Here is a 27,901-nt window from a genome sequence, read left to right as displayed (position 1 = left end):
ATCATTTTTGTATTCAATGAACTAATGGTCTATGTTAACTATTTGAGGCAACGAAGTTCGATTCTTTTATTTGACATTTTTCGTATGGTTATGCAGAAAGAAAGGATTTGGCTCAATAACGTGCGTCTTCTTCATCTTCTTCTGTGTCTAGTGGACTTGGAAGCCATATTGTTACCGCTTCTGCCTCATGCGCCATATCGTTTCCTTTTATATCCTATATCTCCTTCTCGATATTCTAGCAGTAATTGCTAGAACTGTAAATAAACAAAAAGATAGTTTCCTACATTATTAGAATTCCGTCAATTGCTTTCTCCTGCCACTTTACCAAATCATTAACTAAGACGAACCTGTGCTACCCGAACCTTCTCCAAAATGTCAATAAAGTACGCATGAACTAGTGGCAAGTGCAATGTATATTCGGCTTGCAATGGTTTACTGTTTAGAGTTGCATTGCTGCTTACTTTTCTGATTTACAGTGCCCGGTAAACGGCAACATCAAGATCAACGAATACAAAACGAGCTGCCTTTCCTCAAGATCGGTTAATTTAATTACCAACTAGTCGACCCGGCAGACGTTCTACAGCAAAGTAGGCAAAAGTGTGCGTTGTGAACAGCCCATGCAAAATTTCCATACGAATCTCATTATTTTCGCATGAGGATATATCATATAAGCCCGTCGGAAACGACAACGAATCTGCTGAAGGAATGAAGGAAATCCATCCAGCCGTTTTCGAGTTATGCGGATACGATTTAATTTTTATTATTCAGAGATATTATTTACATCACCGTCACCACTTTGAACCATCAATATGGAAGAATTGGGTTACAAAACTGTAAAACAATAAGAAAATTATTAAGCCTTTTTTGTGGATTGTCTTTACCTGTCATAAGACGAGTTTAGTACTATTTATTCAATTTTATTCAACCACGTTGTAATCTAAAAAAATATCTGGCTAATTTTGGTGTGAATAATTATCAGATAAACAGTAAAAATCACGCGACCCCTTGCTAATTCAATACTGTTATACCATATCTTTTGACGTTTCGATGTTCCGTATAACACATTCAATCTAAGACGAATTAAGTACTGTCCATTTAATTCCACCAGTTAATTTTCGTTATCTTTGCAGATACGTATTTCGACCACAACTGTGTGGTCGTCTTCAGTGTCTTGTACTTGACTCGACTCGACTAAGTCGAGTCAAGTACAAGACACTGAAGACCACAGTTGTGGTCGAAATACGTATCTGCAAAGATAACGAAAATTAACTGGTGGAATTAAATGGACAGTACTTAATTCGTCTTAGACGGTTTAATACATTCCACTAAACGAGCTTAATATATTTTTCTGACATTCAATCTGTTATAAGGGTACAACTTTTGCTACCCGAGTTACACATATGTTATGTGGCACCAATGTAGTTTAAAAAAACGGTATGGTTATTTAATTATTTATTATCCAATAAACTAAAAAATATTACACTCACTTTTATGAATCATAAAACTTTGTGCTCCCTTATCGTATTCTTTTTAGAGAAATAATTCAATATGGTAGTATTTAAGACAAAGAGTAAATCTAACATCTTCCTTGACTGCGAGTTCGAACGGACAAAATTATTCATTTTCTGATGCATCGGGGTTGACTAAGGGCCGTACTCCAAACCGGAAATGCAAATCGCCATCAGGATGAAAGTCGCAGTCGTTGTTTACTGTGTCGAACATGATGAATGGGATCCAGCCCCAACCACTTGTTTGAAAATGTTGATTTTTTGAGATTCTCTTAATATTCTTAGCTGGATTGCGGTGTATCAATTCGATAAAGAAGTCGCAATAAACATCAGATGTTTCGCGCAAACAGATATAAGCTCCAAACTTGTTTGAAACCACTTTAACCCTTAGATACCACTGTCTATTCTTATCATCTGTAATTTCTTTGGATTCCAACACATCCACATTTTGAAATACGCTTAATTTTGGATGAAAGTGCATAACAAGGTATTCGCTGAAAGTTAAATTCATAAATATTTTGAAAAATAATAACTTGTCTATAACTTTACTTACCTAATCTGATGCTCCAATATTTGCAGGTCAGAAAACACATTTGTACATCGAATTCCAATCTTCATCATCAAATCGCCGTTAATTTCATCGCAAAATCCTTCGTCCACGAGAAATGAAGAATAAAGGTCAATTGTGTTGTATTGGCCCTCTACCAGTTCTATTGTTCGATATATCGTCTTGTCATAGTTCTTGTGAGGAAACATTACCATCAGCTGATGCGGAACATTCTTCATTTGAGGGTCGACTGTACAAGGCTTGATAAGAATCACATCCGTTTTCTCAACCGTAAACCTCCATTCTACACCGTTATACATCTTTAAGTGAGCGGCAGAGATGTCTCCGTCGGCACCATTGTGGAACTCTCGGAAAACCATTTCCGTAAATTCATATGGTGATATCAAGTCACTAAAACGAGATATTATTTATAATATTATATTGGTGACCCTCGACTAGTTGCCGCTTTCTACAGTTTTACCTAATGGCATAAATACAATGTTACACAGGATTCTTTCTTACACGATTTACTTTTTCTTCGATTTGCGTTCATCTTCCCTTTATAAAACAATGATTCAACAAAAACAACAATAAATCATAATGTTTACATTGTATTAAACTCAAAAGAATGTTTGTTTAAACTTAAACAGTTCAGAAATATTGAATAATATTCTTCTTGTTATTCTATACTCAACGTATCCCCGGGCCGTGGCCAATCTACGTTGTATGACACTAGGCAATACGTTTACACTGCTGGCTTAAATTTCCAACGTGACGATTAATATATAAAACTCATGAAAACAATGTGAACTCGACTCGTGGAAAACTTATTCCAGGTTATCCGAGGCTTGTGATAAACCCTTTATCACAACGGACCTTTCCATCCACTGACTGGTAGGCTCGAGCGTCCCGTCCTCTGCTTCAGACCCATAAGGGGTCCGAAACAGTTCAGTTTCAGGGTAGTAAACTTGTGAGAGAATAGAAGATAGAGGAGGAGAGTGTGGAGTGGCTTGTTTACCGCTTCCGGTTCTAGCGACTGCTATGGAACCTATTTATTAGATAATTGTATGTAAAGATAGAAACAGTTGTGTTTATGTACATGATAGATGTTCAGACAGTTCGGGATCGCTACGATAGAGTTTGTTATAGCTTAGAAACTTTTCAGATGATTTATACTTATGGTAGAAGGGAAATGATTGAAATCCGTTTTCTGGTGATTGTCGAAGAAGCTATGTAGATTGATATGATAGAGGTACGTGCAGTTTGGGATTAGTATGATCACGTTGGTTTAAGTTTGGAAACATAAAATAGAAAAGGAGGGAGCAGGAGGGGTGGGGAAACAAATCCACCACCTTGACAGCCTCCGGAAGTATCTACCAAAAGATTTGAGAACTAGAATTAATTATTAACATGTCCAGCCTAGACCTGTGCGCCGGTCATATAATCGGCGGCGGCGGCGTAGTGGTCACTTTTGCCCCGGCGGCGGCGGCGTCACGGCGGCGCGCCGTTGGCTTTTATCAGCGGCGGCGGCGGCGGCGTGAACAGGCGTGGATGAAAAAATTAATGGCTAAAAAAATCAATTTTAACGCGGATTTTTTGAATTTACGCGGTTTTGATTCACACGGTACGAATTGTTCGTATAAAAATCGACTTCAGTGGATTAAAATTGTAATATTCGATCGATCATCAAACAGCACATTCCATTGTAAATTACCAGCGACACTAATAAGTACCGGATCTCAAAATGTTATTTAAATTAAAACTATTTTATTATTCTCTGATTTTGATGAATCAAAATTTAACAACGACTAATTTGTTAATAATATTAAATATATATATTAAATTAGTCGTTGTTAAATTTTGATTCATCAAAATCAGAGAATAATAAAATAGTATATATTATTTTTTCCAAAAGTTTTCTTAATTCAGGATTTTGATAAACTCCAGTCAATTCACTTCTCAATATACCGTGGAAAATCAAATTTCGGACACACTCAAACTTCGGACGCTTCAATTCGTATGGGAAGGGGGGGCAATATGCCATAGCTAAGCAAACACCGCTTTATTGTCTTATTTGTAACGCTATTCATGAATATTTTTACATTATGCACCAGTTAAACAAGATAGCTAGTTAATGCCATTCAAAAATTGTCAAAATTCTCAATCATATTGATAATATTCATATTTCAAAAAAGTGGTGATATTCTGTTGCCGGAAAACTCATGAGGCAAAACGCCTTTTAGCTGGCACCTCCTAGGGAACAAAGCACCACGCGTCGGCGAATCAGCATTCTGGTAGGGATAGTGCATGGAGACGCAAGTACATTGTAGGTTATTGCCACTAGGGCGTTTTGCCTCGCCAAAATGTTAGATGTTTCTTCAAAATGTGGAAATTTTCGGTTTTTCCGACCTTCCCATACGCCATTTTGAAACTTTTTTCGCCTAGCCTACATAATTTTAGATCTAGTTTTGTTACGGACATCTTAATGACGGTAAATATGAGGGTAACCATAAAAGGCGTTTTGCCTCAGGGGGCGTTTTGGGGCCTCTTCCCCTATGGGAAATTTTCTGAAATATTTCATCGATATGTTTCGTCAAGCTGGATCGGAAGGACTAATAGGTTTAGCTTGATTAATTATTTTTAGAGCGTCTTAGGGGAAATGCTACAAGGTTAAAAGACTATTATTCTTCCATTTACTGTTAATAGTGGAAGTAAATGGAAGAATAATAGGTTTAGCTTGTTTTAGTATAGTTACATTCTACACGAAGACAAAAGACATGTTGAAACTATGCATCGAATTTATTAAGACAGTCTGAGCTGTGCAGTGCGAATTGTTTTAATTTATTCTTCCCGATACTGTGTAATCACGTGTCGAAGTTTGAATATTTGTGTCCGAAATATAAATCCAACCCCGCCGGTGTCCGAGGTTTGAATCAAACAGATGCCGGACATTTTCATAAATTGCAAATATTCTTCGTAATATATTGCACATATTTAATACGTAGTTCAAAGATGAATACTATACTTATTGATTGCAATGATGATTTAAACGGTGTGACTTAAAATGTCAGTAAACAGGATGATTTTATAACAGGAAGTGCTTAAGCGTCCGAAGTTTGAGTTTGCACGGTATCTAAATTTCAGAAAAACTCCAACTAGGATAACGGTACCAATAGTGGAGGTATTAGTACAACCACAAAAGAAAATATTTTTAAAAATTGATAATTATGGCAAATTTAAAGGTTTAATATCTTATTCAATAGAAAAACTAATAAATTTGCTAACAAAAATGAGATAGATGTCATTCAACATCAACAATTACCAAATATTGCTTGCACCACTATGGGTACACTGTTCCTTTAGTGGCGGTAAAAATTAATTTTGGTTCCCATAGTGGTGCTATCCATTGCATTGGTTTCTTATGAGACTTGCCACTATTGGTACAGTTGCACCACTATAGGTGCAAGGGAGTCAATTTTGCTAAGGAAAATCATTGTTTTCAATAGTTTTTCAAGCGAAATCTTAAGATAAGTTGCATTTAACAGGATATTTAAAGCACAACGCATCAACTGAAACCATCGTAACGTGTATAAATATGATAAATCTCATTAAAACCCCACTACCTCCACTATTGGTGCTACCTCCTAAGGGTACGGTTACCCTACTATTCTTTGAGTTACATATACATTTGGCAATGTTTGAGCGGCTGCATATCTAGTATATTTAGAGAATTTGCAGTTCGCTCGCCTGCTGTGACCCTTAGATCCTGAAAGAACATTCACGATGGAATCCACTAATGACAACCACATTGGACAGTTCACTCCCCACCTCGCATTATTGTATGCACAAATCTCAATAGATGATCAACATAACTAAAATGAGCTCTTGCTGAATAAGACTGGGGCACGATGACCTACCAAATTGAATATTTTCCTCAAAAGTTGGTTAAATATGACAAAAAAAGTGTCATTAGAAATTCCTTTGTAAAACCCTATAAAAAAATTTCCGGAAACTCATATAGGCATTTTTTCAAAAAACCATTAAGGCTCTCGTTGGTAAATTCCTTTAGTAAAACCACAGGTAAAACCATAGAATATTCATTCAGAATTTCATTTAGAAATTTATTAAGGAATGAAATAGTTTCCGAAAAAAAAATCCTAAAACAAATTGCTGAAAAAATCTTCGAAGGGGTTCAGAAAGGACTTTCCGAGGGAATAGCGAATAGAGTTTAAAAAGACATTTCTGGCAAAATTTTTGAAGGAATTTTCGAAAGAACTTAGTGTAAAAATACTTCGTCCGAACTTGGCCAACTTCACTTTTGATCCCACGACGGACTTCTCACAAATCACACCAAGGATATACAAAACCGAACTAGCTTGTTTGCTTGCTAAAAGTAAACTCGTTTATTCGTCATAAGAAACAAAGGTTTGAGCACGCAGGCCTTGCTTATTATATGTATAGGTATTTCATAATTTTGCCCAGAAGCACCGACTTCAAAAATAGTTTACATTAGGGAACCGAAGGAATTCCCGCAGAAAAATCAGAAAGAACCTTTTCAGTAAATTTCGGAAAAATGTTCTAGGGAATTCCTAGAAGAATTTCCGAATAGTTCCCAAAAGCAATTTCCGAAGAAATTTCTTTGAGTGAATTTCTGAAGAGATTCCCAAAAAAATGAAAATAAATGGAGAATGTTGTGACGGAATTACTTAGGGAAATGACCAAGAACTTCTTCCTAAAGTTACCAAAGAATCTTTACTATTACCTTAATTTTTACCCGTAGAAATTCCCAAGGAATTACTTAAGGTAGTTCCTATGGGAATTTCAGGAAAAGATGTCAAAGAACTTGCTAAGGAACCCCTAGAGGAATTTCTTAAAAATTTCCAACTTTTTTTTTTCTAAAAAACAATCGGAGGAATTCCTAAAATAATCCTCCATATGATTTTCCGAGGAAATTCCTAAGCAAAGACTAAACATATTTCCGAAGAAATCTGTGAATAAATTTCTGAAGGAATTTTTAGAGAAAATTCTAAAAAAAATCCGTCTATGTTTCAAAATAAATTTGCGAAGGATTTTCGGAAGGTATATCCGAAAGAATTTGTAATTACGCAAGAATTCCTAAAGGATTTTATGAAGAAATTCCTAAAGCAATTTCCTACGAAATTTTCAAAGAAAATTCCAAAAGAACGGAACGGAATATCCGAAAGAATTTCCGAAGAATTTTCTGGAATTCGTTTTCGGAGGAGTTTTTGTAGAACTTTTTGAGGAAATTTCCTAGGGAATTCCTGTACGAATCTTCAAAGGAATATCTGTAGGAAATTGCGAATAAATTACTGGGAAACACTCCAAAGGAATTCTTGAAGAAATCTAGGAATTACATCAGAAATACCAGTAGGCATTTTCTTTGAAATTCTATTGGGAATTTCTTCGTAATTTCTTCTGAGAATTCCTTCGGAAATTCCATCATAAAATTCATCCAAAATACCTTTATGGATTTCTCTAGAAATTCCTATACGAATTCTTTAGGGAAGTATTTTACCTTCAAAAGCTCTTTTAAAGTTCCTTTAGGATTCATTTCCGAAAATCTATTCAGGTTCTCTTTAAACCCAACACAAATTTCTACAAAAACGCCTCCAAAAATTTATTTGGGAACTCTTTCAGAATTTTATTTCTCAAATAATAAAAAAAATACCGCCCAGAATTCCTTCGGATATTCCTAGAAGGACTTCTTTAAAAGATTATTCGAAAAACCTCCGAGATTTCCTTTGGAGATTTCTCTAGATTTTTTTTCATTAGATCTCCCAAGAAAACCTTTGAAATTTATTGAAAATGAAGTTGTTTGCGATGTTACTTATTGAATTTTCGAAAAAAAATCCAAAAATAAACATCAAACACCAAAAGACTTTCGGAAAGATGAAAGCATTTTCGAAGAAATTCCTGCAGGAAGTTCCGGAAGAATTCCCAGAGAATGTTTTAAAGGAATTGCTGGAAGAAGTTTTGAAGAAATTCCTTAGGCAAATTTTGAATGAATTCCTTATGGATATCTAGAAGATTTTTTTCCAGCGATTCATGAAATAATTGCCGAAACAATTTCAAAACGAAAAATTTCCGAAGAAATCCTCAAAAAAATTCTGAAGAAATTCTCAAAAAAACGAATCAAATGTTTAAAGGAATTTTCCGCAGGAATTGCTAAAGAAACTTCCAAAGGAATTATTCAAGGAGTCTCTGAAGGAGAATGTAACAAAATCCGAAAGCATTCCTTAAGCAATTTCCAAAAGAAATTCGTAAAGTATTTTCTTAAGTTTTCTTAAGAAATCCGTAATGAAAATTCTTAAGGAATTTTGTAAGGAATCTCCAAAGGAATACCCAAATTTCTAATTTCTAAATAATCTTCTAAGGATTTTTAAAAGAAACTTTTTGGAGGAATATTTGGAGGAATTATCAAATAAATTTCCGATTTTTTCGATATTTCCGAACTAATTTCTGGAGTATTTTTCGAAGGAACTCATAAATGAATGTTTAAACGATACCTACTTCGAATAAGGCTTTTACAAAACAGTATTAAATAATTTTACAGTTTTAACTAAATAATTTGACTAAATACTATGTAGCGAGGCGACAATGACCCAGTTCTGGGTTACATAGCTGTGAATGAAAAAGAAGCGTTTTGAAGTGATGCTCGTAATATTTGCACAGCAATATTTGCTTTGCTGATGTTTGGCAAGTGGTTTTGTTTTATTCAGAAATTGATTTCAAAATATAAATTACTTACTCGGGAGTTGGAACAAAAAATTGGTAAAGCATTCACAGTTGGGATTTAAATATTTTTCTAAATCAGTTTGCCCTATAAGCCAACTAGTCTAATAGCACGAATCTAAAAAAAAGAAAACTGATCAAATAAGTTGATTTAAATAAATAAAAAAATAAATATTGTCAAAATAACTAATGTACAACTTAACTTGAAATTTCTAAACTGAAATAATTTACCTGCACCAATGCCAGATCCTTTAAGAATGGGGACGCTTTGGGCATGTATCAGGCCACACAAAAGCTTATGAACCACAACAAATCCATTTTGCGAGTCACCTACAAGTTTAGGTGCTCGACTGAATGAGGCGTTGGCTTAACGCATTCCAAAGATCAATTTAACAATTTATGTATTATTATACTAGACAAAGCCTCATTCAAACTCTCAAACTAATCAACCAACATATTAATTTAAGATTTTAAATTGAATTTTGACGAGAGCCATCTTAACAACATTTATGAACTGTCGTAAGACTAGTTTAGTACTAATCCAATTAACTCTACCACGCTGTTTTTCTTCACAGATACGTATTTCGACCTCAATTATTAGGTCGTTTGCAGTGTCTCGTGTTGGCTCGACTCGACTTAAGTTAATTGATTTTTTTTATTACGATTAGTCATCGGCGTGGCAAAATTATGATCGGCGGCGCGCCGACCCAAAATCGTCGGCGGCGGCGGCGCGAGTAAAACCACCGGCGGCGGCGGCGTGGCGCGGCGGCGCACAGGTCTAGTCCAGCCATTATATAAAATGATTTGTTCAAGCAAAGGCGTCATAGATGCACGGGACAACCATGCTCCACACGACAGTGCAACAATGCACCTCCTAAACTGTTCTATCCAATGCAGAGTTTTCCCCTTTCTTGCGTTATGTGATGCTAAAAATAAGCCCCTAATCATTTGATGGCAAAAAATAAAAATAAAATAAAAACAATCAAATATTCAAATATTTCAAATATTTCAGCTAAATTTTACTATTTTGGTCGAGCATGGGTCAGCCGCCTGACACCCGCGTTGAAAAATATGTTACATGCGTGCCCCCACATAAAATAATAACGTGTGCTAATCACTAATGATACTAAGGCTTTGGTCCGATTCGTGAATCAAAATCGAATTAAACTTAAAAGTGACAGTTCAAAAATTTCCAAATAACCCTGCTCGCAGAGCAAGATTACGTTTGACAGATATTGAATCATTTTTGATAGATGTTTTGTTAGTTTTGCTGGGTAGCATAAAAGATTTAAATGGAATTAGGTATTGTTCCTGCTTATCATTTTACTCCCTGGCAATAACTTGGCCGGCACCCACTACACTTTTCTTTCCCTTTCTACAAACAATTACCATCATTTGTGATATTTCAACGGAATCTTATTGTGAATTCTGAAAAGGCAGACAATCAATGCAGTTAGATTGCCAGGTAATACGTGCACATCGTAGAACTGGTGATGCATCACAATCGTATATATAGACCAATGCAAGATCTTGATCTAACCTCACTTATTTGACAGTTCACAGAGGTTGTTTACAAGGTGTTAGAAGAAAAATCGATGAGGAGAAAATTAAAATTCATATTTTTAGTTTAAAATTGCTGCGATCCGAATATTTCAATGATATTCTTTGCATTCAGCATGAAATCAATCGCAAAGGACATCTACATGCGAATAAAATGACGAAACAATTTTATCGGAAGCTCCCGGTGAAAAAGCTCTGTGAACTGTCAACCTACGTCATCATGCACTGGTCTATACAGGAGTATATGCACTATATGATGACATTGACCGGAAGATTAGATAAGCATTTCCCCCCAACAAAAACAATAATAAATCATAATGTTTACATTGTATTAAACTCAAAAGAATGTTTGTTATAACTTATGTCGTTTTCGTTTATTCCGAACGGTGTACACCGGCGGTGCAACATTTGCCACCGCAAATACGAACGGTTTGGGTGCAACTTTTTGACTGCCAACACATGTTTTCGATGGTATTAGTGATATCGTCAATAAAATGTATATCGCAAATATTATGCAAGGATTTATAAATGTTATATTTTTGTCTTGTTTTTAAAGATTTTTAATATATACTTTATATTGCTCAAATTATTACACAAATTTTGTGATTTAAATTTGCAAATTGAAAACATAAAAAGTAAGTTCTTATGCGTTTTGTTTTATGTAGGAACATATTTAAATGTGGGAAAATCTTCAAAAAAAAAAAGGTCCTTGTAGGATTTGATAAATTGGGAATGCTAGAAATTTATGAAATTTAACCGTGGAAAATTACTGGAGAACAATCATATTATTTGTTTATATTTATTTGAAAACTAGTAAAATCGAAGATTGTTTCAAATACTGCCATCGGGGTGACGTTGGGTTAAGAATGAGTCATTGCTGTTACTGACAGCCAAGAGGTTGATAACAAAATCGTTCTAAAATTACTCTTATAATTATTTAGTTTTCTTGCAGTTTTCTTTAGAATGTTTTATCTAAGTTGATGAAATAGTGACCTATTCTCAACCCCATTTGACCTATTGTCACCCCCAATGACGGTAACAAAATGATTGTAGAATTTGAGTTTTATCCAAAAATAATGAGTATATGGACTTCAACATAAAATATTTCATCCCTACGTGATTAATTGAAACAAAATTCAAAGTCGCTCTTTGGAAACTTGACATTTTTTCTTTTTCTCCCATTATTTCATATGAATAGAACATATTACACAATACATTTATATTAATATGGCCATGAATTTCTTAGTTGCTACTCCGTGATCGTCCAGAAAAATCGCAATTGCACAGGGAATCAATGGATGGGAGCATGGGATTTGCTCTCCTACCATTACATAATACCTACATTTATAAATATTAATAGTTGAAAAATTCAGATATGTGTATGATCCAAGTTTTGAATTAAAGTCCACCTAAATAAAGACAAGACACTATTTATATCATTCTTGTTATTCTTGTTATTCTTGTTATACTCAACGTATTCCCGGGCCGTGGCCAATCTACGTTGTATGACATTAGGCAATACGTTTACACTGCTGGCTTAAATTTTCAACGTGACGATTAATTTATAGAACTCATGAAATCAATGTGAACTCGACTCGTGGAAAACTTATTCCAGGTTATCCGAGGCTTGTGATAGACCCTTTATCACAACGGACCTTTCCATCCACTGACTGGTAGGCTCGAGTGTCCCGTCCTCTGCTTCAGACCCATAAGGGGTCCGAAACAGTTCAGCCGTCATTTGATGGCAAAAATAAAAATAAAATAAAAATAATCAAACAAAATTAAAATATTCTAGCTAAATTTTACTAATTTGGTCGAGCATGGGTCAGCCGCCTGACACCCGCGTTGAAAAATATGTTCCATGCGTGCCCCCACATAAAATAATAACGCGTGCTAATCACTAATGATACTAAAAGATTTAAATGGAATTAGGTATTGTTCCCGCTTATCATTTTAGCACCGCCAGGGGGAACTTGGCCGATACCCACTGCACTTTTCTTTCCCTTAGCACAAACAATTAACCATCATTTGTGATATTTAAACGGAATATTATTGGGAATTCTGAAAAGGCAGACAATCAATGCAGTTCGATTGCCAGGTAATACGTGCACATCGTAGCACTGGTGATGCATCACAATCGTATATATACAGGAGTATATGCACTATATGATGACATTGACCGGAAGATTAGATAAGCATTTCCCCCCAGACACTATTTATATCATTGCTAAAAAATGATATGATGCGTAAAACTGATTAAAGTTAAAACCAAGATCACTGTTCTTGACCGCATATGTGCAAATATAAATTATTTTTCGATTTCAGCATAGTTATGTAAAACGACTATTAATTTGAGATCGATTTCAGAATTTCACAGTGAAATGTCAATATTCGTTTAAAAAAGTTAAAATAGACCGACTAATCGATTTACTACATTATGAAAAGTAAACTGCAAGGTAATATTAAATGAGGAAAGATTTTTCTAAGAAAATTTAACATGTTTTGTGGAATTTGATCTAATTTTTTCATGTCTACCCGAGCCTCTACCGTGGAGGTACCATATTCTGCGCATTTAAGAAAATTTTGAAATAAAATCGTTGTTATCGAAAAACCATAATGATTTATGAATACGTTTATGTAGTAGATGTGTAACTATAATCCACGGAAGAATATGAATCATGAAAATTTTGATTAAATTGACTAAGAACATATATTATTAATCGATTGTTAAATTGCCACATGGTGCCTAATTCTGCGCACATATTTTGAAATGTTCCATATTCTGCGCACAATGTTCCTAATTCTGCGCAAAATAATAATAGCTCAGTTTGGGTTATTTTTTGTCTTATGAAACGGTTTTGAACATTTATACAAATATTTAATTATTTTTGCACGTTTTTAGTACCTTGTATGCTTCCTAAAGTCAATCTGGTTACTACGTTTTACCGTTCTTGTACGCTAAGTATACGAAAAAACGTTTGCTCCAAGACGAACTTTAATATAAGACCTGGCGAATTAGACCCAAACCCAATCGACTCAGCTACGATGAATGGAGATGATGCCTGTGTGTGCGTGTATGTATGTATGATGTATGTGCATACATCATATGTACATGGAATGGAAATAAATGTAATCCAACGTGAATAATAATAAGACCAGTCCTTCATAAATGCTAATATTGCCCAAAGTGCTATTTTTTCAAATTTCGGAACGCCAGTCCGACCTAGGAAATCTCCTAGTGAGGAATAATCTCAATTTTTCAGGGAATATTATTCATGCTAGTTACGTGATATACACATTTAGATTAGATAGGTACCACGAAGTTTAAAAAACGCTCAGTGTGGTGCGCAAGGCCAAGTAGCAGGTATCCCTTGATTCTTTCTGGATAATCTATCTTTGCATTTTTTTGCTCTTCTAGTTTTATTCCAGCATTTTTAAATATGTTTCCTTGCCAAAACAGTTGCTAGGTCCAATTTGGGTTGACAAGCCAGGCTTATTGTACCTATCCATTTCGCGCGCACAATTAGGAACAGAAAGTAAATTTTGTGCCATATTCTGCGCAACATAAATTGCTTTCTATAAGATAGAGATTACACTTTGAAAGCCGAATTTCATCATATTGAAGCAACAAATAAGCTGCTTTTGCACTTCGCTTGTAAAAAAATGAGCCAGATTTTTTTTTTTTGCTCGAATTCGGGAAAAATTTGTTCACGTGCGTTTTAGCACTGCTGCTAATGGAGGCCATTTTTTACATTTTTCGGTTTTACCGATTTTGTTTTTCTTAATATTCCCGTTATCAACGCTAGTTTATTGCTTTATTATCTGCCCATGACAACAATAAATTCCCAACATTTTGATGACATGTAAGTAAATATAAGAATAACAGTAAAGAAAATTTAAAAAAAATGTTTTAGTGTCAAAGTGCGCAGAATTAGGAGCCGCGCAGAATAAGGCACGCTCACGGTACCTATTTTGGTGATTTTTATATATTTATAATCATTTATTTCGGGTAGGGTGTAGATTTTTCTGCACCGGTGGCAAAAAGGTGCAAGAACGGAACTGCACCGTTTTTAAAAACGAACGATTCCAGTGCAAGTTTGCCTACACCGGTGCAAGCGGTGCGAATAAACGAAAACGACATTAAACAGTTCAGAAATATTGAATAATATTGGTAACAAAATAAAGATGCCACTGCTTTATAAAGGATTAAATGTAAAGGTTTAGGTTGGGTTTAAAAATAGATAAAGTGCGTAAAAAAATAAAGTGCGTTGCATGTTTAAGGCTGTGAACCATTCCACCAATTCGTTTAACTTTCAGTTAAAATTTGACAGTTCGATTATTATTTTCCCATCGTGGTTAAAATTTTACGCCAAAGCCGACCCATTTGAGTTTTGACAGATTGATAGTTATTTGGAGCAAAATGGATTTGGCGCTGATCGAAGTGCTAATCATTTCAACATCTAGTGAGTAGCACTTTGATCAACAGTGTTGATGTTATGGAATTGTCTGCATTCAACACACTTGTGAAAAGTGTGACACCACTTCCAAATCAAAGGAATATCATTTTCAATAATAGTGATTTTAAAGTTGATCATTCAATAGATGGAACAGTTAAATTGAGCGTGTTGATTTTTTACCGTGTAGTTATTTGGAGCAAAATGGATTTGGCGCCAATTTTTTCACGAACAAAGTTTAATTATCGAAATTCAATGGTTTTTTCTCCGTGGTTAAAAATAATCCTGCTCTGGTGCATGGTTAGATTTGACAGTTCGATAGTTAAACCACGTTAAACTTTGTTCGCGAGAAATTTGGCGCCAAATCTATTTTGCTCCAAATAACTACACTCTAAATAATCATCACGTCATATTCACGTGAAAAATCAAGTAACTGATCTGTCTTGAACAGGCGGGTGCTAAGCTGTCAAATGTTTGTTGCCTCCAATCAAGCGAATGCCGACGGCACTAACACTACGCCGTAGTCTATGAAAAATAAACACTGCAGTGAGTGAGAATGTTCTGAAACGCACAAAGTTTGGATAATGCTAGAAACAACTGTTTCTGCTCAGCACAGAGTTTCTTCTACCAACATAATTATTTATCTGCATATTTCGCGTAAAGAATAACGTAAAAACACCTCATTTTACGTTTTTTTTTGTATTTTTGTTCGTTACAATATTTAATTTGATATGTGCTTTCGACACCACTCTCTCTAGTAAAAACGGTAAACAATACAATACCACGACAATTCATGATAGTATATGAGCATTTTGAGCAATTCGCACAAATTCGTAGGTGGTACAAGCCAAGACCATTGTTCGAGAGTAGCATCAATTTCATCCGTTACCTCAGGTAATGATTTGGGACTAATCATTTACCTCTTAGATGAAAGCAATGCACTCTCCAATAGTCGAGATCTGTCCTGGCCACGTCCTTGCGAATGCTGAGTAATGGGAAGGATTGTTAGTTGGACACCTACTTAAGAAAGATGCAGAGAACTCTACGACCTCTCATAGGTGCCACGGGAGGTTTTGGGTTTGTGTGGAAGGTTATAACAATAGGAATAGTTTTGGTAGAACGTGAATACAGAAAGAGCTAAGATAGGAATACAAAGTAGGAAATGGACGAGCCTGGAATTGAATCCACGACCTCCTGCTTATAAGGCAGAAGCGGTAGCCACTAGACCACCGAGCTCGTCTATATATATATATATATATATATATATATATTAGATCTGTTCAAATTTCAAAAAGTTTCCTAAAATCGACCGGTCAACTGGTATTCACAATTCTTATGCTAAGATAGACTTCTGGTGAAAATTTCAACTCAATTGGATGAAATTTAGGTGTGCTTCAAATCGATTTAGTGTTTTTGGCATGATTTTGCCCCTAAAAAAATCGTAACTCTGAGTGGGATGAACGAAATTTATTGCAACAACAACTAAATGAAAGCCATACCTATCCTCGAAAACTTTGTAGAACATTGTGTTATAATCGAAACAGATCTTCTACGTGTTTCAACAGATTTCGTACTTCGAGATACTAAAAAATCAACATTTTTCATTGATAAAAGGCCTATGAAATCTACATCCAGATATTTTTTTGAATTGAATTTGTCGGGAAGTTGCAGCTACACATTCATTTAAGTACAGCACGGTATTAAATCTTGAGCGGGTAGTGAATAAAAATTGTAGAAAATTGAGGAGTGGATTCACATTTTAATTTGCTTAATTGATTGCCTTATTACAAAGATTTGCACGCTGGCAAGCATTTCCATCGAACAAGTTACCATTGCTTTTCAATGATCGTCATCGAATAGTTTTGGTTGGGACCTGAAATGTTGAGACAAAGCAATCATTGGTGACTTGGTAGATTGTCATTCAATTTTAACATCGTGCTGCAACGGCAAGCGTATCTGGTGCAGTTGGTAGGGCGTTCGGCTGATAATCAAAGTGTCATGAATCGAATCGCACAGAAATTGAATGAAAATTTTGTATGCCATATGAGTTTATGAGCATTTTGACATTGGAGTATAAATTTATGCGCCAAAAAAAAAGGGTACTGTACTGTCATACTTGCCAAACTCCATATGAAAAAAATCAGTTGTCGCCCCTCTGGTCTTGAACAAACGACGACTGTTACGTGACGTTAGTAATGTTCACCTGAAATTCACGTTACTTTTACCAAAAATCTTGGTGAATATGTTTGTATGTAGGTACTCTTTCAAAATTAAAGTGAGATTGTGATAGTGTGATCGCAGCTTCGGCATCTGGGGAAAACTGCTGCATGATGCTGCATAACACTCCTCCGATCGTGATAGGTTTTACTTACACGAACGACCATGCCTCGAAAGACACTATTTTCAAATCGCTATATCTCAGCCGTTAGTGAACCGATTTGAACAATTTAGGGACTCACAAATTTTCCCGTCCATCAAGATTTGTCTGAGATGTTGAGATCTCCGATCGGACCAAAAATGACCTTTGTGGACCTCCAAACGTCGGAGCAAGTCATGATTTTCATACAAATTGCGTGGTTGGTGCTCACCAGCTTGATGTTCATGCTAATATTAGTAAGATATTTCGAAATCCGTGAGATTTAGAAAGTTGCCGTCTTCTACAATTTTGTTCAGGAGGCCAAAACCATACTGTCGCTGATTATATTATTTCGGAACTCGTCCGCTTGGCGGCGCTAGTGTATATGAGAAAGATCGCTGGATCAAATATTTCGAAATCTGTAAGATTTAGAAAGCTGCCGTCTTCTACAATCTTGTTCAGAAGTGTAAAACCATACTGTCGCAGATCATATTATTTCGGAACCCGTCCGCTAGGCGGCGCTAGTGTATATGGGAATACTCGTTGGGTCAAATATTTCGGAATACGAAAGATTTAGAAAGCTGTCGTCTTCTACAATTTTGTTCAGGAGGCCAAAACCATACTGTCGCAGATCATATTATTTCTGAACTCGTCCGCTTAGCGGCGCTAGCGTATATGGGAATCCCCGTTGGGTCAAATATTTCGGAATCTGTAGGATTTGGAAAGCTGCCGTCTTCTACAATCTTGTTCAGGAGTGTAAAACCATACTGTCGCAGATCATATTATTTCGGAACTCGTCCGCTTGGCGGCGCTACTGTATATGAGAAAGATCGCTGGGTCAAATATTTCTGAATACGAAAGATTTAGAAAGCTGACGTCTTCTACAATTTTGTTCAGGAGTGTAAAACCATACTGTCAAAGATCATATTATTTCGGAACTCGTCCGCTTAGCGGCGCTAGTGTATATGGGAATGCCCGTTGGGTCAAATATTTCGGAATCCGTAAGATTTAGAAAGCTGCCGTCTTTAACAATTAAGTTCAGGAGGCCAAAACCATACAGTAGCAGATCATATTATTTCGGACTCATCCGTTTGGCGGCGCTAGTGTATATGGGAATACTCGTTGGGTTAAATATTTCGGAATACGAAAGATTTAGAAAGCTGACGTCTTCTACAATTTTGTTCAGGAGGCGGAACTCGTCCGCCTGGCGGCAATAGTGTATATGAGAAAGCTCGTTGGGTCAAATTTTTCGGAATCCGAAAGATTTAGAAAGCTGACGTCTTCTACAATTTTGTTCAGGAGTGTAAAACCATACTGTCAAAGATAATATAATTTCGGAACTCTTCCGCTTAACGGCACTAGTGTATATGGGAATGCCCGTTGGGTCAAATATTTCGGAATCTGTAGGATTTGGAAAGCTGCCATCTTCTACAATCTTGTTCAGGAGTGCAGAACCATACTGTCGCAGATCATATTATTTCGGAACTCGTCCGCTTGGCGGCGCTAGTGTATATGGGAATACTCGTTGGGTCAAATATTTTGAAATCCGATAGATGTAGAAAGCTGGCGTCTTCTACAATTTTGTTCAGGAGGCTAAAACCACAGACGAACAGACGTAACAGCTTGAACATTTTCCTAACAAACGATCGCTCAATTCCTCTACCGCCACCTTGCGAGCATGTTACACGAAACAATGTTTCGTATGACATTTTCACCAGAAGGCGCTGGGATACAAAGAACAAAGGGATCCGATCGATTCCAGTTTGAGACAGCAGCACGTACGAACGTGTTTTTTGCTCGCGCATTTTTCCAAGTGTTTTTTCTCGTTCGTTCGCTGTTTACGTTTTCGCTTCGTCGCGTTGGCGTTATTTTCTCCCGGACCCGTCATAGGAGACTCGGTGGCCGATTCGGTCGCTGGAAAAGTGCCTAAGCGCACTGCTCTTGGAAGCGCGGGTAAGCCCTCCAAGCAGCTTTTGCAGAGCAAGTGTTCTCGCCGTTGCCGCTTGATGACGCTGACATCCGCCAAAAAAAAGGAAGAAGCAGCAATCGCAGCTGACGCAGGTGCAACCGGAACGGAAGGAGAAGTGCCCGCCCGTGTTTGTGAAGGGCGATCCGCTGGATTTATGCCCAAAAATTCGCCAGCTGATCGCTAAGGGGCTGACATGTACTTTTCGGCTCTGCAGCGAGGGCGTGAAAGTAATGCCGGCAAACAAGGACCATCATCAATCCGTCGTGGAGTTCCTCGAGGTCCACAAGTATAAGTACTACACTCATGACCACCCCGGCACGAAGCCGCTCAAGGCTTTGCTGCAAGGACTCCACGGAAGGAGAGTCCATGAAGGAGAAAGAGCTCCAAGCAGAGCTTGAAAGTTGCGGACTAAATCTAGTAGCCGTGCACAAGATCGCTCGTCACGACAAGGCAAGGAGATATCGCTACCAGCTTTACTTGATCCAGGACCTGAAGCTGGTTGGCGTTATAAATTACACCGTCGTTGACTGGGAGCGATATCGGACAGTGCACCACGATGTCACGCAATGTACCAACTGCTTCAATTTCGGGCACGGCACCAGGAACTGCCGCATGAAGCCGCGCTGCAACAAGTGTGGCGAACCCCATCCGACTGACGAGTGCCACAAAATGGAGGTGGCCGATCCCAAGTGCGCCAACTGTGGCGTTAAACATCGGGCCACCACAAAGGGCTGCCCAAAGCGAGCCAAGTTCCTGGAAATCCGGAAGAAGGCTTCCACCAGGACCATTCCGAAGGAGAACCGTGTTCCTGTAATCAACGAGGTGAACTTTTCAGCCATCCCGGCTCGCCGTCGTGCGACTCCAATACTCCCACCGCTACAGCCGCACCGCGCCACACCACTTTCAGAGGAATTTCTGGATGAACTTCTGGAGGAATTCCTGGGTGAGCTTTTGAAGGAATTACTGGATGAAGGACGGAAGAACTTCCATAGAAATTCCTGGAGGAACTTCCGGAGGAACTCCCGGAGGAACTTCCGGAGGAACTCCCGGAGGAACTTCCGAAGAAATTCCTGGAGGAACTTCCGGAGGAATTCCTGGAGGAACTTCCGGAGGTATTCCTGGAGGAACTTCCGGAGGAATTCCTGGAGGAACTTCCGGAAGTATTCCTGGAGGAACTTCCGGAGGAATTCCTGGAGGAACTTCCGGAGGAATTTCTGGAGGAACTTCCGCAGGAATTTCTGGAGGATCTTCCGCAGGAATTCTTGGAGGAACTTCCGGAGGAATTCCCGGAGGGACTTCCGGAGGAATTCCTGGAAGTACTACCTGAGGAATTCCTGGAGGAACTTCCGGAGGAATTCCTGGAGGAACTTCCGGAGGAACTTCCGGAGGAATTCCTGGAGGAACTTCCGGAGGAACTTCCGGAGGAATTCCTGGAGGAACTTTCGGAGGAATTCCTGGAGGAACTTCCGGAGGAATTCCTGGAGGAACTTCCGGAGGAATTCCTGGAGGAACTTCCGGAGGAATTCCTGGAGGAACTTCCGGAGGAATTCCTGGAGGAACTTCCGGAGGAATTCCTGGAGGAACTTCCGGAGGAATTCCTGGAGGAACTTCCGGAGGAATTCCTGGAGGAACTTCCGGAGGAATTCCTGGATGAACTTCCGGAGGAATTCCTGGAGGAACTTCCGGAGGAACTTCCGGGGGAATTCCTGGAGGAACTTCCGGAGGAATTCGTGAAGGAACTTCCGGAGGTATTCCTGGAGGAACTTCCGGAGGAATTTCTAGAGGAACTTCCGGAGGAATTCCTGAAGGAACATTTGGAGGAATTCCTGGAGGAACTTCCGGAGGAATTCCTGGAGGAACTTCCGGAGGAATTCCTGGAGGAACTTCCGGAGGAATTCCTGGAGGAACTTCCGGAGGAATTCCTGGAGGAACTTCCGGAGGAATTCCTGGAGGAACTTCCGGAGGAATTCCTGGAGGAACTTCCGGGGGAATTCGTGGAGGAACTTCCGGAGGAATTCCTGGAGGAACTTCCGGAGGAATTCCTGGAGGAACTTCCGGAGGAATTCCTGGAGGAACTTCCGGAGGAATTCCTGGAGGAACTTCCGGAGGAATTCCTGGAGGAACTTCCGGAGGAATTCCTGGAGGAACTTCCGGAGGAATTCCTGGAGGAACTTCCGGAGGAATTCCTGGAGGAACTTCCGGAGGAATTCCTGGAGGAACTTCCGGAGGAATTCCTGGAGGAACTTCCGGAGGAATTCCTGGAGGAACTTCCGGAGGAATTCCTGGAGGCATTCCCGGAGGAACTTCCGAGGAATTCCTGGAGGAACTTCCGGAGGAATTCCTGGAGGAACTTCCGGAGGAATTCCTGGAGGAACTGCCGGAGGAATTCCTGGAGGAACTTCCGGAGGAATTCCTGGAGAAACTTCCGGAGGAATTCCTGGAGGAACTTCCGGAGGAAATCCTGGAGGAACTTCCGGAGGAATTCCTGGAGGAACTTCGGAGGAATTCCTGGAGGAACTTCCGGAGGAATTCCTGGAGGAACTTCCGGAGGAATTCCTGGAGGAACTTCCGGAGGAATTCCTGGAGGAACTTCCGGAGGAATTCCTGGAGGAACTGAGGAATTCCTGAGGAACTTCCGGAGGAATTCCTGGAGGGACTCCCGGAGGTACTTCTGGAGGAACTTCCGGAGTAATTTCTGGAGGGAATTTCGGAGGAACTTCCGGAGGAATCAAGGAACTTCCGGAGGAATTCCTGGAGAACTTCTTCCTGGAGAGAATTCCTGGAGGAATTTGTTCCTGGAGGAACTTCTGGAGGAATTCCTGGAGGAACTTCCTGGAGGAATTCCTGGAGGAACTTCCGGAGGAATTCCTAGAGGGAATTCGGGAGGAATTCTTAGAGGAACTTCCGGAGGAGTTCCTGGAGGAACTTCCGGAGGAGTTCCTGGAGGAACTTCCGGAGGAGTTCCTGGAGGAACTTCCGGAGGAGTTCCTGGAGGAACTTTCGGAGGAGTTCCTGGAGGAACTTCCGGAGGAGTTCCTGGAGGAACTTCCGGAGGAGTTCCTGGAGGAACTTCCGGAGGAGTTCCTGGAGGAACTTCCGGAGGAGTTCCTGGAGGAACTTCCGGAGGAGTTCCTGGAGGAACTTCCGGAGGAGTTCCTGGAGGAACTTCCGGAGGAGTTCCTGGAGGAACTTCCGGAGGAGTTCCTGGAGGAACTTCCGGAGGAGTTCCTGGAGGAACTTCCGGAGGAATTCCTGGAGGAACTTCCGGGAGAATTTCGGAAGAAACTTCTGGAGGAATTCCTGAAGGAACTTCTGGAGGAATTCCTGAAGGAACTTTTGGAGGAATTCCTGGAGGAACTTTTGGAGGAATTCCTGGAGGAACTTTCGGAGGAGTTCCTGAAGGAATTTGCCGAGCAATTGCTGGAGGAACTTCCGGAGGAATTCCTGGAGGAACTTCCGGAGAAATTTCTGAAGGAACTTCTGGAGGAATTCCTGAAGGAACTTTTGGAGGAATTCCTGGGGGAACTTCCGAAGGAACTCCTCGGGGAACTTCCGGAGGAATTCCTGGTGTTAATTTTTTTGACAGTTTGCTATAACATTTAGAAAAATCAAATATCTCTCTATTAGTTAAACTTACTCAGTTATGACTATAAAATCGTTCAGATGGAGTAAAACCAAAGAGCAGAATTTTTTCCCTGAGCGTAGGACAACCTGTGCGACAGTATGGTTTTGGCCTCCTGAACAAAATTGTAAAAGACGACAGCTTTTTGAATCTTGCGAATTCCAAAATATTTGACCCAACGAGTATTCTCATATACACTAGCGTCGCCAAGCGGACGAGTTCCGAAATAATATGATCTGCGACAGTATGGTTGTGGCCTCCTGAACAAAATTGTAGAAGACGACAGCTTTCTAAATCTTACGGATTCCGAAATATTTGACTCAACGGGCATTCCCATATACACAAGCGCCGCCAAGTGGACGAGTTCCGAGACAATATGATCCTCGACAGTATGGTTTTACACTCCTGAACAAGATTGTAGAAGACGTCAGCTTTCTAAATCTTACAGATTTCGAAATATTTGACCCAGCGATCTTTCTCATATACACTAGCTCCGCCAAGCGGACGAGTTCCTAAATAATATGATCTGAGACAGTATGGTTGTGGCCTCCTGAACAAAATTGTAGAAGAAGGAAGCTTTCTAGATTTAATGGATTCCAAAATATTATCGTTAGCGTTAGCGTTGTTACGGTATACTTCGTAGATTGGACACTAGTGATACTCATGTTTCTTATGGAAGCCTTATCCAGATTGCTATCGGAAATCAAGGTGGGGAGTTACCCTTGATTCCAATCTAAGATAAAAATGGCATAAGCATGAGGATTACTACTCCCGGCCACGCTCATCTTTACCGTAACTAGGGTTAGGAAAGGAAATGTTGATGTGGAACTTACTTAACGAGAGGCCCTGACTTGGCGACGCCCTCATAAGTTCTACGGAGTTGGTGGTTTGGTAGGGTAAGGTAGGTCATGGAGGTTTGCCTCAAGCTGGCACTTCGACCCACAGACTATGTTGTTTACCTGTTCTGATTTAAACTGTTGCCAGCCAGCTGTCGAAAGAGTATACTAATATCGATTTTATTTACAGTTTGTTCTTTAATTGATTTACAGACGATTTCTTAACCTCAATCTATCAACAACAATCCGTTGAACAAATCTAAATTTACCAAATTTGTACTTTCTGCTCAGTGAGCAAAACGATTCTTCTAGGTTCATCGAATACAAAAATCAAACCATGCCTTTTAAAGATAATTATACTAAACATTTTTCAAAGTTTTATTTCAAGTATTTTCGCGATTTCTGATATAAAATTCAATAGCTCTGTAACGTAAACGGCCTAAATGCACCACCACTAGAAAATATTCATCAAGCGCTGATCGACCTAAACACATATCACACATAGTAATAGAAATAGTACTTCCTTTTGCTTTGTACAAATATGTTGCATTTCACAAAGAACATGACTCTTCTCTTTTCTCCATTCCATCAAACGTTTCACTCAAATTTCAATGATTCACTTCAATTTCAATAAAACACGTCACCGGACAAATAAAATAAAATAAATAAATAAATCAATAAATAAATAGATCAATGAATAAATAAATAAATACCACAATCACTCGCGAGCGCGTCACTTGTTTGGGGTTTTCTATACGGTAAAGGCTATATGATCGCTCCAAAAACAAACTTTTTTTACCCTCTCTTGCGTTATGTGATGCTGAAAATAAGCTCCTAATCATTTGTCAAAAAATAAAACAAAATAAAAACAATCAAGCAAAACTAAAATATTCTAGCTAAATTTTACTATTTTGGTAGAGCATGGGTCAGCCTCCTGACACCCGCGTTGAAAAATATGTTCCATGCTTGCCCCCCACATAAAATAATAACGTGTGCTAATCACTAAATTATTCACCGAACATTAAAATCAGAACTAAAAACTCGGATTTTACGAATGTTCTAAATCCTACCTGAACCACGTCCGATCACGCACCAATTGTTTACTCACTCGGCCGCGCGAACTATCTGCTTACTGAGCAGAAACACGACAAAACAGGCACTCTTTAATGGATTCCAAAATATTTGACTCAAAGGGCATTCATATATACACTAGCACCGCCAAGCGGACGAGTTCCGAAATAATATGATCTTCAACAGTATGGTTTTGGCCTCCTGAACAAAATTGTAAAAGACGACAGCTTTCTAAGTCTTACGGATTCCGAAATATTTGACCCAGCGATCTTTCTCATATACACTAGCGCCGCCAAGCGGACGAGTTCAGAAATAATATGATCTGCGACAGTATGGTTTTGGCCTCCTGAACAAAATTGTAGAAGACGGCAACTTTCTAAATCTCACGGATTTCGAAATATCTTACTAATATTAGCATGAACATCAAGCTGGTGAGCACCAACCACGCAATTTGTATGAAAATCACGACTTGCTCCGACGTTTGGAGGTCCACAGAGGTCATTTTTGGTCCGATCGGAGGTCTCAACATCTCAGACAAATCTTGATGGACGGGAAAATTTGTGAGTCCCTAAATTGTTCAAATCGGTTCACTAACGGCTGAGATCAATGAGAATAGATAGAAGGTGAGGAAGAAGACCAAATGCAAGTGTATTAGTGGATGATGGAAAATGTAAACAGCAAATGGTGACGTACATATTTGCACGGCTTCTTATGGGAGCTCGTTCGAATGTAGTAGTGAAATCTTTTTCGCCATACACGAAAGGCACGCACACATTATATGGACTGGGGGAGAGGTATCTGGACATACCTTAGTATTGTAGATCCAGTTGAAAACCGAACTGAGCTCTCGCGACATTCGCTTTTTTCCCATTTCCGAATGTCGCAACTGCATTGCGATTGGTGCGCATGATGGCGCACGGCTGTGGCATAGATGCGCACTACTCGCAATGCAGTTGCGACATCTGGAGATGGGAGAAAATGCGATTGTCGCGAGAGCTCAGTTCGGTTTTCAACTGGATCTACTATATTTATTTTCATTGGCCTTTCGGTACAACTACTTTGTTGTATTATAAATTCAGTAGAAAACCGAATTATAGCCGGTATCGAATATGGATTTTTCTCACAATTCATACGTTAAACCTAATTTCGGAAGTGGTGCGCTGTATAGCACATCACCAAATGAAAACAGCGCACTACTTCCGAAGTTAGGTTTAACGTATGGATTGTTAGAAAAATTCAACTTTGTTAGCGGCTATAATTCGGTTTTGCACTGAATTGATAATACAAAAAAGGCAAAAAGATTCTATTTTTCTCCCGACTTTTGTAAGAAACCGAAATTTCGTTGAAACTCTCAAAACAAAATATACCAGAAAGGCAAATCATTTTTCCAAAACACTCACTCATAAATCTCAGTCATAGAGCCCTCTCGCGCGAACAAACTCGTTTGCGATTTTACCTTATTGTATCTTTATTTTGAGAATTGTCCCATTCGAATTACACGGTCATTTCACGTGATATGTGTCGAATTCGACATTTCTTGAGTCATTCTAGACGCAGAATAAGCACACATGAGTTTTTAGTTACAAAGTTGGTTCATGAGTTTTGATATTTTGATACCAAAAATCACTCCATAATCTAGCACAGGAGATTCAAAATAATCAATATCAATGGAAAAAATAGGCCGTTGTCGGTTTTCTAAAGAATTAATAATTACAACTAAAAATTCTCTTTCCACCCAAAAATTACGCTCTGTTCGTAAACAAAACGTTTTCCAAAGGGTTAAATGTTTAGGGTAAAATATATGTTTTATTAAGATCTGATTTTTCTTTGAATTTTTTAGGATGTTTAGGAACATGTTGCATATCTTGATGCTTAATTGTATCCACACGGTCAAACATATCACCAGAAGAAATCGTGTAAAAATGAATTCTGTGTATTATAAAAAATTCTGCCAGCTTCCATCGAATTGTTATAAGACAACATCCAGAAATTACGTAAAATTTGGAGGGGGAGAGAGGTATCTATGGATACTCATACAAAATTTCAATATTCTTCACACAAAAAAGTGTGTAATATTGTGGGAAGGGGAGTAGAAAACTGCCATTTTTTGCGTTACGTAGTTCATGGATCTTCCTTAACCCTTAAATGCGCAATGTTTAAAACAACAAACCGAAAATAAGTTTAATGTTAATAATTTTAATGGTAGTTTACGCTAAAAATACTTTCGACGATTTCTAAAAAAATCGCATTGTGCCTTTAAGGGTTAATTGCAATTTATTGAACTAATCAAAAATTTCTATACCATTAGTTCAAACTTTATAGTGCTATATATCTAGATAGTATTATCATAGTGGGTTCAGAAAAAATAGGGAAATGAGAAATTTACCAATGAATATCGTCAAACTGCTGCACCGTGATCGCGACGTTCTGAGCAAGCAATTTGTCACAGTTAGCTTCGAATTCCGGGAGCAGACCCAGCAATCTGTACGGCGACATTTGTTTGGCTGTATTCCACATATCCTCCAGAAGTGCACTGTTCGTAACGGGAACTTTAAGCTTTTGGTGAAGTATCTCCTTTCGAGCTGTAGTAATGCGAGACACATCAAGTCTTGAGTTCTGAGCAATTGCTTCGATTTCTTCGAGCATATCAGCCTCTTCTTTCTCAATAAACTCAAGGTTCTTCCGATAAATCGCACTTCCGACGTGAAGATCGTCGTTCAATTTCTTTGCGCTCCTCAATTTGTCTACAACCTTTGAGGCCTTATCAAAATACACGGCTACCAAATTGTCGACCCGGTGGAAGTCGTGTGGCTCTCCAAGGCTCATGCAGTCCCCGCAAATACTAGTTGAGCAGTTCAAGCAATATAGAGTACGCTCCTTTCCATGCAAATCGCATATCTCGGATCTGTCGACATTCGCCGCATCAGTTCCATTTTCGGAATTGATGGCTGAGTTGTTCATGCGATTTTCGTTGCATTTACGACAGACTCGATCCGCCAATAAAGCCACATCGACATCGGCCTTTACCATTGCACTAACCAAAACGTTAAAACAAGCAGTGCAACAAATTTGTAGACACTTTGTGCAGGAAATAGATAAAACCGTATACTTCCCACAGCTGGAACAAACGGGAGACACATCGAGAGACATTATCACTTTATTTTTTCAGATTTTGCTTTTTGCAAAAAGTTAAAGACGCAATCTCGCAAAAACGTTAAACCGCTT

The 27,901-nt window shown here is 38.7% G+C and overlaps 2 protein-coding genes across 4 annotated transcripts in view; both read right to left on the bottom strand.

The window, feature by feature from the left end:
- Window positions 1–27,901, bottom strand: part of LOC134211414 (17S U2 SnRNP complex component HTATSF1) — a 310,332-nt gene that overhangs the window by 214,143 nt on the left and 68,288 nt on the right. The gene's annotated exons all lie outside the window — the stretch shown is intronic.
- Window positions 1,438–27,901, bottom strand: LOC134211415 (uncharacterized). Its single transcript, XM_062688239.1, has 3 exons — window positions 27,063–27,901; window positions 2,062–2,466; window positions 1,438–2,002 (listed from the first exon to the last, which is right to left on the bottom strand). Exons 1-3 carry the CDS (start codon window positions 27,824–27,826, stop codon window positions 1,615–1,617), a joined length of 1,557 nt encoding a protein of 518 aa, XP_062544223.1. The 5' UTR covers window positions 27,827–27,901; the 3' UTR covers window positions 1,438–1,614.

The sequence above is a fragment of the Armigeres subalbatus genome, chromosome 2 (assembly GCF_024139115.2).
Source record: "Armigeres subalbatus isolate Guangzhou_Male chromosome 2, GZ_Asu_2, whole genome shotgun sequence".
Classification (NCBI taxonomy): Eukaryota; Metazoa; Arthropoda; class Insecta; order Diptera; family Culicidae; genus Armigeres; species Armigeres subalbatus.
This window is presented reverse-complemented; position numbering and strand designations above follow the sequence as displayed.

Coding starts and splice junctions, on each gene's coding strand:
- LOC134211415 (XM_062688239.1), bottom strand. CDS start 27,826: ATGTCTCTCGATGTGTCTCCCGTTTGTTCCAGCTGTGGGAAGTATACG. Junction 2,467..27,062: donor CAGTTTGACGATATTCATTG/GTAAATTTCTCA, acceptor ATCTCGTTTTAG/TGACTTGATATCACCATATG. Junction 2,003..2,061: donor ATATTGGAGCATCAGATTAG/GTAAGTAAAGTT, acceptor TTTAACTTTCAG/CGAATACCTTGTTATGCACT.